Source organism: Cebus imitator, unplaced genomic scaffold, assembly GCF_001604975.1.
Source record: "Cebus imitator isolate Cc_AM_T3 unplaced genomic scaffold, Cebus_imitator-1.0 Scaffold192, whole genome shotgun sequence".
Classification (NCBI taxonomy): Eukaryota; Metazoa; Chordata; class Mammalia; order Primates; family Cebidae; genus Cebus; species Cebus imitator.
In genome coordinates, this window is record NW_016107507.1 from 365,225 (window position 1) to 377,609 (window position 12,385).

The 12,385-nt window shown below is 34.2% G+C and overlaps 1 protein-coding gene across 3 annotated transcripts in view; it reads right to left on the bottom strand.

Annotated features, from left to right (window-relative positions):
- COG5 (component of oligomeric golgi complex 5) overlaps nucleotides 1-12,385 on the bottom strand; it is a 368,077-nt gene that overhangs the window by 51,163 nt on the left and 304,529 nt on the right. For 2 of the 3 annotated variants that reach the window (XM_017546917.2, XM_017546916.2), the window contains exons 15-16: nucleotides 6,038-6,148; nucleotides 4,486-4,548 (exon numbers count right to left, since the gene is read on the bottom strand). The exons of the other annotated variant lie outside the window; for it this stretch is intronic. In XM_017546917.2, coding sequence (XP_017402406.1) covers nucleotides 4,486-4,548; nucleotides 6,038-6,148 — 174 coding nt within the window. The remainder of the gene's footprint in view (nucleotides 1-4,485; nucleotides 4,549-6,037; nucleotides 6,149-12,385) is intronic. 3 annotated transcript variants of the gene reach the window in all.

Below are 12,385 nucleotides of genomic sequence, written 5' to 3' on the forward strand. Positions count from 1 at the left end.
ACCCAGGAGGCGGAGGTTGCGGTGAGCCGAGATTGCGCCATTGCACTCCAGCCTGGGTAACATGAGTGAAACTCCATCTCAAAAAAAAAAAAAAAATAAGAAGAATAGATAACACAAATAGCCTTTTGTCTATTAAAGGAATTAATGTGTAGTTATAAGCCTTTCTGCAGAGAAAACTACAGGCCCAGATGGCTTCACTGGTGATTTCTACTAAACACTTAAGGAAAAAAATAACAAATTCTACACAAACTCTCGTAGGAAACAAAAGAGGATGAAACATTCAAACTCATTGAGTGAGGCCAGTACTAAATTGCTACCAAAACCACATAAAGACATAGAAAATTTTATAACAATATTCCTTATGAATATAGATGTAAATAAACATGCTTAACAAAAATTAAGTGAATCAGTATCCAGGAATACATAAAAGGATACATTAAGTATCCAGGAATACATAAAAAGGGTAATACATCATGACTAAGGTTTGTTTGATATTTGGAAATAAATTACTATAATATACTTCATTAGCAGAATAAAAGAGCCATATGATTATTTCAATAGATATAGAAAAAGTTGTTTAATGAAACTCGACATTATTTATAATAAATAAACAGAAAACTAAGATAGAAGGGAACTTGTTTAGTCTGACAAAGGCCATCTATTAAAAGCCTACAGCTAACATTATTACATCATTAACCTATACTTAATACTATACTTAAAATGGTAAAATAACGAATGCTTTCCTCCAAGTCAGAAACAAGTGAATGAGGTCCATTCTCACCAGTTCTATTCAACATTGTACAACAGATCCTGGACAGTGAAATAAGGCATGGAAAAACAGGTATAAAGATCAGAAGGTAAATATCTCTACTTGCATGATATGGTGGTTTACATAGAAAACTTTATTGCTGGGTAAGGTTTCCCACTTAGGGAAAATATGAAATAGGAAGAGAAGAGAGCATCTTGGGGAATGCCTTCATTTCAAGGATGGGTAGAAACTAACAACTAACAAGGAAACTGAGAAAGGAGATTAGATTGTATTTCATATGCTCTTTACAAAGCAAAGAAATATGTTATACATTTAAAATAGTTAAAAATATGTTATACATTTAAAATAGTTACCTAAAATAGTTAAAATTACAAAAATATTGGAGCCTCAGCAATCTGGAATATTCCTTTATATAGAGCATCAAACCCACACAAAAAGGGAGAAAGAAGCCTTGCCATATATAAATTTGGCAATGTAATCACTATCTTCACAAGTCAAATCTCAGTAAAAAATGGATCAGATTTACTGGGCCAAGGGGTTTAAATGATACTTATAGCTATGGTGGTTATAATGAAATAATGTATACTCAATATTAATTATGCCATTCGTGACATATTAGATAATGCTTAGAATATGTGATGACGGAGACTCTGCATGTTCTGCTCTCCACCCCACCCCTGCTCTGCTCCCTCTCCAACTTCACTCCTGCTCCTTTGCTGTCACTCACTCTGCTCAAGCCACTCTGGCCTCCTGGCTGTTCTGTGAATATTACAAGGTTGTCCAATTCAGGTCTCTATTCCTGGAACACTTGCCCCAGATGGCTGTTTGGCTCACCCTTCAGTTCCTTCAGATTTTTGTTAAAATGTCTCTTGATTAGAGAGGCCTATATAAAATAGCACTTTCCTTCCATTCCCCATTCTCTATCCTTTACTGTGCTCTATTTTTCATCATAGCACTTGTCGCCACTGGGCTCCTCACTACAGTAAAAGCTCCACATGGGAAAGGACTTTATTTGTGACTTTCACTGTGTATCACTAATACCTGGCATATGGTAATAAATATTTTTGAATAAATGAAAAAATAATACATAATGATGAACCTCAAGCCTACAATAACATTTAATTTTGGATAAAATCTCAGCAAGGTAGAGAAGAAAGGACTGTTAAATGTCTATATCTATATTTTTCAGTAAGTTAAAAAGTATGTTTAATATCTTCTCTATCAAATAAAATTAAATAGATTTTTTGGGCTGCAAGCATTTGTATATCATAACTGTCTACCTTGAATTCAAAGTAATTTAATAAATTTCTTACAATTTTATGAAATTCAACATTCTTTTTTATCCTAAGTCTGAGGGTTTTGTTTACTTTTTACTTAATAAGTCATAACCGTTTTTTATAAGACTTAAATAGCCAAGTGAAAACTTTCACTGAGTGTATTAACATGAGCAATTAAGTCTCTAACTGATGAGGCCACCGCAGGAGGGCCTTGTACTTATTGTCAGTCTTCTCTTATCCAGTTCTTAAAGGCAAAATCTGCATGCCTTAGCAAAGTGCAGCACCCAGCTCCACGGGGTACCGGTCCTGGTAAGCAAACCTCAGTGACGGCTGCAGCCCAAGATTAGGGCAATTTTCCCTGCACTGACTCCAACTCCCTGCCCAAGTGACTAATATTGAAATAATAATTTTTGTCTGTTAAAAACTAAGATTCAAAGAAACCACCCTAGACTGAAATATAGTCTCTGAGTAATTTCTACTTTTAACTCTCCAAGTGATTTCTATCATCAAGCAAAGTGAAGGCATTCTTCTGTCTTAATCTAGAGAATGGACTTTGTGAAACTATGAGTTGTGTCTGATCATTAGAGGTCAAAAAAATCAATTCAGTGGGTCACTATCATGTTTTAAAAAGTAACAGTTTAGCAAAGAAAATATTAGAATGAGTACACAAAATAAGGATAAGTATTATTTTATGAAACTGCTCTACCAACTATAGATAAATGTGTACAGAAGTACACTTCATGCAATTACAAATCTATGTATATATTTGTAAATGCTTATGTATTATGTATGAGGGCACAAAGTAAAATGTACTTATTTTGGGTAGTGATAGAAAAAATGTTTGATAGTTACTGCTATAAGAAAAAAACGTAGAATTACAGAATAGAAGACTATACATTACTTGTCTGGAATCAAGAATGTTAAGACTTTAAGGTTTGTCATATTGACCTGATTTTATGATCATCAATACGTATGCCAACCTTACTAAAAACGATTATTTTATTATGGCAAAATATTTTAAAGCATAAGGGGAGAAAAAGGGATACAGAGAACATCCAAGTGTACTTTTAATACATTGGGGGAAAATAGTGTCTCCTTATCTTACCCTCAATGAATCAAATACATTCATATATGAATTTAGTGTCCTTACATTTTGGTGCCTGTTAAATCCTCATTCCCTGTAAATTCTAAACCATCTGACTTTAAAAGCTCCCTCCCTCTTTAGGATTTGTGACACAGTGTTCTAATTTTCTTCCTTCTTCTGATTGTTTTCTGTTTTCTCTAAGTATGTATTTATCCTTAATGTTGACTTGTAGACTTTGATCTCACTTTTTAAAACTCTCCCTTAGAGACCTAAATCCAATCTAATCGTTGAAATTTATTACCTTTGTGTAGGTTTATTGTATCATTTTATAGATGCAGAAACTAAGGCAAGAGAGAGCTTATTCACTTGTTTGAGGTCACATAGCTAGATAAATAGCTGAGATGGGTTACAGGTAGTTTGGCTCCTGAGTCTATGCTATATGGCCTTACTTACTCACCAAGTACTAAATAAATATTTAGTAAATAAAGGAATGATGGTGGCAAGCTGTAGTAGACTTAACTCTTTAGAGTTAACAAGGTCTGCATTTATCAGCAATAGGACCTTGAACAAGGTATTATTTCTAAGATGTATAAAAATGGTAATACAAATACATAACTTGAAGGGTTGCAGTAATATTTCAAAATGTGCCTCTCTAGTACTGCTGTAAAAATGAATAATCTGCTTGTTTTTTAAAGAGATACTGTCAACTACATATGGCTCTGAATCTCATACCATTATCTGTAATAAAATTTCCTAAATAATAGAAAAGGGGTACACTTATGTTCATATATAAAAAATAAAAATATATTCTGGTTTTATGCCACGTTTAAAGTAGGGTTTCTCAACCTTGGCATTACTGACATTTTGGACTAGAAAACTCTTTTATGAGAGAGGGGTGGGCATTGTCCTATGTAGTCCAAGATGTCAGCAACATCCTTGGCCTCTACTCCCTAGATGCCAGTAGCATCTCCACCTTGTCATGCCAATCCAGAACGTCTCCAGATACTGTCAGATGTCACCTAGAGGATTGATTCTGGTGGAGAACCATTGCTTTACTGGGATAATGCTGAGTTGTACTGCCATTAGATAAACACATGTAAGACTCTTGCTTCTATGTACACAATTATCATAAGTAGAACACAATCTGTAGACACCAAAATGGTCTATTTTTAAATTATAGAAAATATAAACACATTTGGTATCTATTCTCTTTAGGATAATTATCAACGTGCTACTTTTGTATATATAGAGGATTCTGAAGTATTTAGAAAGTGTGACATCACTCACTCAGTTAAACAAATAATCCTAAAACCGCTCTGATCTACAGAGTCAAAGATTAAATTAAATTATTTTACCTTTAGAGCTGAAATTATAGTTTGCTCAGCTGCCGGTGGGAATGAACTCTGACTGGAAACGACCTAGAACAAGGTTTTGATCCGGTTATAGTTTTGCTTAAGTCTGTTTCTACAAATACTAATTTTGATTATAGCATATAATGCTGTTTCCACATACTATATATACAGTATTATCACTGTTTATCATAATATCTTATACATGATTTTAAAAATCAGGATTAAGATAGGTTGAAAAATAATTTTGTGTATACATCAAATACATACTTCAAATAACATTAATACTACTAAGAGCTATGTTTCCTTTATTCATTTTACATAGGTTTTAATTATGAAGTTTTAACTTGAAAAGGTCAGAATAAAGCCATATTTACTCATTTCTTAAAAAAAAAATAACTTGTCTTTAGGCTGACTCTAATTTCCAACAAGTCTTTAAAATAAAAATGTCAGCATTTCAATTTTTATAAATCAATATAAACATCATGCAAATTTTGAAAATATCAATAAAGACATTTAAAGCAGGCTAGATAGAACACAATCTTTCTTTGCTTGTGGTGCTTTGGAGTAATGATTAAAGAGAATGGGAAATATATCATTTAGTGTTTTTTAATAATTTTTACCTTTCTGAGATGTACCCGTTAATAACTCTTTAACATATATTTTGTTTACTGTGTAAAACACACATTTTTAGAAACCCCTAATTGATAAAATGACTTGTTAAAATCTTTCAATAAATGAGTAATAGTCACTTAAAATTATTCCAAAACACAATCTAGTATATTAAAGTTTATATGAGAAGTCAAGTTTTCAAGAACATTATTTTAACCATTAGCTTCCTTCAGGTCTTCTAAATTACTATCTTCCTACTTATAAAATATTTTTAAAATGACCTATAGAGAATAATTAAGCACAATTTACTCAAAAGTCACAGATGGACTTAAGAGTATTGCTTTCTTAGTAATTAACAATACAGTTCACCTTGGACGTAATATATTGAGGCCAACAAGTTAGAGTTCAGTCATTTCTTTTAAATGCTTAGTAGAAAAAGAGCAAAAGAATACACATTGTCTATTTGCAAGTAGTCATCAGTGATTATGTCATAAAAATTCAGTTTTCAATACAGCATCTCCCCACCTTTTTAATGCAAAGATATTAATAGAACATTCTTGACATGTTGGAGGACTTCAGGGTCTTATTCTGTCATTAGCTTTGCTATAATTTACTACCATCTACACTATATCAAACACTATATGGGTGTTTCAAAAAGTATGAAAATGTATGTTTGCCTTCCAATAATTTGTTCACTAAACTTAACTAACTTGAGGATCTACAGTTCATGTGTTTTAAACTGAATGTACAGACTAAAAGTCACACAAACAATGAAGGTCAAAATCAAAGACTGTTTAAAAAGAGTTAACTCCTTAGTTTATTTCATAGTAATCACATTTTCATTGTATTCTTTTCCAAAGTACTAAATACTAATTTGTAAACTGTTCAAATTTGAGACAAGAATTTAAAATTAAGTTAAAAAAAACTTAATAAAAATAAAGGTTACCTTTGTTACTGACTGGTGCAATTTATACAGTGAATTCACTACTGCCACATTTCTTCTCTGTCCTTCAGTAAGAGGCCCAATCACCTGACTTGCATCTCCTTGTGTGGAGAGCTGTCAGAATTCAACACAAAAGAAACATGTCAAAAAGGTAATTCACACACACACACACACACAATTTCTCTAACAGGGGAGAAGTTCATGCCCCTCTGACAAAGAGAATGTTAACTGGAATATTCAGGTCAAGTCAAAGCTTTGGACTTGAGGTAAAGCCAGCAATCTGTGTAGAGAAAACACCATGGATGTGGAAGCGCAATTGGTCTTGCACAGGAAGAACATCTCTGTTAATACTTCAAAGCTGAGGGACCCTTGAGGCAGGTATGACCCAAATGCCCCATGTGTGCTGTTATTTTGATATAGTAACATAGTATTCCTAAGGAATACCTTCTGGCAACTGCCAACTGGCCTTCTTTCTATTCAAACACTCAGAAATAAGCCCGCAAAAAAAGGAAGGAGGAAAGGAGAGAACTGAGAGAGGGGAAGGAGGGGGAAAGGTGATGGTTAGAGAGAGAAATAAAAATAAACCTAAATCCCATGTATATTTGACAGCCATCCTAATACTCCAATGAAATGAATGGTGCAAACAGGGTATTACTCTGATTTTTTATAGATTAAAAAAAAAAGCCCAAAATTATACTGTGGATAGCAGATCAATAGAAGTGGTGTTAAAAACTTTCTACACCTGATCTTTAATTTACTTCTAAATGTATGTTTTTGGGAAAGGGACATAGAATGCTTTATTGAGTTAATCTCTAACTGTCATGGTTCAAATTTAAGAAAAAAATACACATATATCAATCATTCTCATATTGATCAGATTTTAATCCAATCCTCTGTAACAATTATTATTTAAAGGTAAATTAAACTTCATCAGAACATGGAAAGCATGATGTAACTCATTCTACTAGTGAGGATATACATCTCAAACATAAGTTGGCCTTTTAGGAGAACTGAAACTAAGAGCAACTTTCTATTATTGTAGTAAGCCAAATACAATATGAGAAAAATGCTACTCTTTTCTTTCTACTTTCCTTTAATATATATTTTTTCAAAATTGAATTCAATTTTTACTTGTCATTTTATTATATATAATAAAATATAATTTTTAAAATTAGAAATTGCAATTTAAACAAAGGGAATAATGCTTGCTAAAGTTGCAATATGATGGGGGTTATTAAGTCAACATAAGGCTTTCTGACACCAGGTTAAACAACTCCAATTTATTTTGACTTTCTTCATGGACATAGATAACCACAAACTTGCAATCAAGCTGTGTTCTAAAGTGTTGACCTGGAAAGATACATATTTTCCTGTAGAAACCATGTTAAAAAAAATAGCACTTAGGCACTCAGGAGACCCCACAAAATTCAATTTAATCAATAATGTGTTGAACTAATACTAATAGAAGCTCTGAGCTACCAAGAGAAAGCAAATGATAGGCTCTGTGCTAAGCTGAGGATGGGGAAAGGCTCCTGAATAAGGCACTCTGGAAGTGTAAGTGGCAATGTTGAGTGGCATCAGTGGGTATGACAGACATGGGGCGGGGTGGGGGTCAGATGCTAAACATACATCTGACTATAATGGGCATTTAAAAGTTATGAACTCTAGCTGCACAATTTTAAAAAATCCAATTACTTCTCCTGAGATTCTCTCCAATCAATTTTGAAGAACAAAGAAATGGGAAAGGGAAATAATTTTTATGCTATTTTATTTCAATTTGTTTTGTGTGTATTTAATGAGGAGATACGCTTGCTGCTAGAAAAGGGTGGAGATCTTTTATTATTGAGGACTGATCATATTTTGGGGGTTTAAAAGTATAGACAGGTCCACTTCACACCCACTGGGATGCTATCATCAGGAAGATAAGTAATAACAAATGCTGGCCAGGATGTAGAGAAACAACCCTCATACACTGCTGGTGGGAATATAAAATTGGAGGAGCTGCTTGGAAACAATCTGGTCTTTCCTCAAAGGTAAATACACAGTGACCATGTGACACAGCCAATTCAACTCCTACTGATATGTATAAGAGAACTAAAAACATATGTTCACATAAAAACCTGTACACAAATGTTCATAGCAGCATTTATTTATAATAAGAAAATAGAAACAACCCAATGTCAACCAACTGACAAATAAAATGTAGAATATCCAGGCAATGGAACATTACTTACCACACAAAAGAATAAAGCTCTGATACATGCTACAACATAGGTGAATTCTGAAAACATTATTCTACGTGAAAAAAACCAGCCACAAAAGCGACATATTAAATGGTTACATTTATATGAAATATCCAGAGTAGGCAAATTCATACAGACAAAAGTAGATTGGAAACTACAGTGGAGTAGTGAAGTGTATCAGGAGTGAGTGCTAACCGGAATGAGGTTTCTTATTGGGGTGATAAAATGTTTTAAAATTGACTGTGAATATACTAAAAACCACTGACTTGTATACTTTATTAAAATGTACAAGTTATATGACATGTGAATTATATCTTAATATGTATCTTAATAAAACTGTTTTTTAAAAAAGCACAGAAAGAATCCCAGACTTCTAAGGTTTTCAACTGATGCCCTGATAACCTTGTGAAAATGACGGTTAAGACAGGATGACTTAAATTCAAACGATCTATAAAGTTACATGAAAAGAATATAATAGTTTTGGTTATAAAACATCATTGAACTAAAAATGAAAGGTCATCATGCCAAAAACAAAGAACAAAATAAAAATATCAAAGTGAAAATGTAAGTTTCCAAAAGCTTAGAGATGTAAATAATCTGCCTCTTATCCTGATTTTACCGCACAGAATATAATCAGTCCAAGTTCAACACTTAACTAAGTGGATGACCTTGTGTCTCTCCAACACCACTCTTGTCATAGTTTTGTTTTTTTTTTAAAATACACTCTTCCCTCAGTATACATGGAGGGAAGAGTGGTTCCAGGACTACAACACCCATCCCTCACCTAAATCTATGCATACTCATGTCCCACAGTGGGCCCTGAGGAGCCTGCGTTATAGGAAAAGTTGGTTCTATATATATATACAGGTTTTCTATCCTGTGAATAGGGTATTTTTGATCTGTCTCTGATTGAAAAAAAAATCTGTGTACAAGTGTACCCATGCAACTGTAATCTCAAATTTAGAGAAAGTTGCAAAAATAAAAAAAGTACAATGAATACTGTATATTCTCTATCTGGATTTACCAATTGTTTCATTTTATCCGGTGTGCTTTATCATTTGTATTCTCTCTCCTTCTGTCACATACAGGAATGCGCATAATTTGTTTTCTGAATTATACGCATATTACGGCCCTTTACCCCTAAATATTTGTATATTTCCTAATAAGGTTACTGTCTTACAAAATTACGGTTATGTTATCAACTTCATAGATTTACAGTGTTGCAATACTTTTATCTGAAAACAGCCATGTCTCCAAAGAGTTCTAGTTCCCTTTAGTGGAAAATAGAATTAGAGACCAACATTTGGGTTTCTCATTGCTGTTGACCCCTGCAATAAGTATTGATTAAATCAATATTCAAATAAATGATCCTTCCAATACAATGGACTCTCAGTTCCTTGTCCTCTGCTCCTTCAGTGAGTGATCTTTTTCTTTATTCCAACTCATTTATCTTCTTGCATAGTTACACTCTCTAATCTTGCCATTGTAATGACTGAACTCCCTCTCCAATCTGATTTCAAGTATACTCTCAGGTGCCATTTCAAATCTTTCCCTTTGATTTTTAATTTTAATTTTTGAGAGTACACAGTAGGTATATATATTTATGTTTCTCTTTCTTTTTTCTTTAAGATAGACTCTCTCTGACACTCAAACTGGAGGACAGTGGCATGATCTCGGCTCACAGCAACCTTCAGCCTACTGGGTTAAAGTGATTCTCATGCCTCAGCCTCCTGAGTAACTGGGATTAAAGGCACGTACCACCATGCCTGGCTAATTTTTGTATTTTTAGTAGAGATGAGTTTTTGCCATGTTAGCTAGGTTGGTCTCGAACTCCTGGCCTCAAGCGATCTGCCTGCCTGAGACTCCCAACATGCTGGGATTACAGGCATGAGCCATCACACTGACTGTCCCTTTGATTCTAATTCCAATAATTCAGTAACCTCTTAAGACCTCCCAAATGTACCACCTGCTCATTCTATCTCACAGGTGTCCTTGACACCCATTTCTTCTTTCCTTTCTGATTAGATTATGTGATTCATAATCAATTTCAGCAGTGAGTGACATCTTTTCAGCAGTGAGTGGTATCCTAAGAGAAGATGGGATCCAGTGCACCTGTTGAGATACTCCTTTAAAATGGTCCCTGGAGAGTTAGTTTTCAGAGAGTCAGGAGGGCAAGGTATTAAAAATACATATATTAACGGTCACTTAGGAAAACCCTAGTCCTGGGTGAAGCCAAGTCAATGCTTGAATGTGAGAAGCTGAATGAGCTTCTCACTGGTTGGACTTTAAATCTATGACCACCAAACCAAGGTGGGTTGTTGGTGTTGCCTGTCAATACCGTTAAGTATCCCATTCATGTTCCTAAGCCCCTAGAAGACTGTTCCTCACCTTCTCATTTCTCTACTCTCCAACACCTCCTCCTTTCCTCCTCATACTCAGCTGATGACTTTGCTATATACTTCCCTGAAAAAATAGAAGCAATCAGAAAACTCCTGTTCCCAGAATGTCTGCTGTCCCTACCACTTGCTAGCCGAGTGACTTGTAGCTTCAATTTCATCTGTAACATGGAACTAATAATACAGTTTATACCAAGGTATGGTATGTAAACGGTAAAAAGCCTTAAAAATGATAATACCATATATTTCTATCTCCAGGCAATTCTATGTCTTATTCTTATTTTCTTTTCACTTATTCGTTGCTTGGTTCCTTCCTCCAACCTCTAGTCTAACTCAGAGCTGGCTAGGGACCAACGGAACAGATTAGCATTTAGGAATGAGAACCAAATGCCAGTGAAGCTGCCTGGAGTTACAGAGGAGGTTTTGCTCCATTTGGGTTGTGGTAACAAAGCATCTTGCACAAAGTAGGCACTCCAACTACTACATAATCCTCTACCCATCTTGAGCCAGCTTAACCTTTATTATCTCAAGCTATTTCCTGCAAACTCCTTAAAATTGACTTATCACTAATTCATGTGTATGTTCAGCAAGGCGTCTCAAAGTAGATGATGTAATTACATAAGGTTGTTTTTTCAAAGCCTGTCTTATTTGAGATGAATAAAATTGTACCAAGGTGCAAAAATACAGCTTTGGCTGTAAAGCACTGTGAACGAGGGAACTAGAAAATTAGGAGCAATAAGAGATTCAACATTGTAAAATAGGAGCAATGTACATACTGGTTCATCATGTTACACTATTCCAATACAATCTAGAAAGATTTTAGAAACCAAAAGAGTTGCATTTGAATTTCTTTTTAAAAATCACACACACACACACACACACACACACACACACACACACAGGGAATGAGAGGGAATCCAAACGCTAAACAAATACTTAAATAAAAATTAAAATAATTCTTATGTGCAAATGACAAGATACACTATTCCTTTTTAAATTTAATTATCTGAACAAAATATTCTTCAGAAATTCTAATTCTGTACATCTGCTCATTAGGAACAGCATGTGAATTCCATGTGTGAGAAACAACTGATGAGACTGAATTCCTGCAACAACAAACTACCTAGTTATAATAACATGAAAAATGTTTTATCTGCAGATGAAATGACCAAGATCTCCCTAATCATCATGTGTGAGGACTAAAAGTAAAAGAAATAAAACTGACAATACAAGGGATGAGTTGGATGACAACTTTAAGTTTCTATTCAGAAATCTAAAAATTATTTCTGGGGAGTTATAAAGTTTATGAGTCAGAAAAATGTCTAAAAAGAACAAAATAAGAAAATATATTATAGATTACTTATAAACTACAAAAGGGTAAGTAAGTTACTTTCCAGATAATAGGGAAGCACTTCCAGTGGTCTATTTATGCCCACTCCCATGAGTATAGACGATATTAATAATCAGTTGTGGCCCTGTTATGGTCTCTCTCAACATGGCACTCCAGGCAGTGACTACAAATCTCTAACACTTGACCCAGGGCATAAAATCTATTAGTAATTCCTGATCTACACATATTACTTTTTTAGACATACAGTTCAGTGATCCTCTAGGTCAAGAGATACCAAGGAGCAGTATATTCCAAGAGTCTCAAAATTGCCATATCCTTACATATGTAAGAAAATACTGTAAGAGCCGGGCGCGGTGGCTCA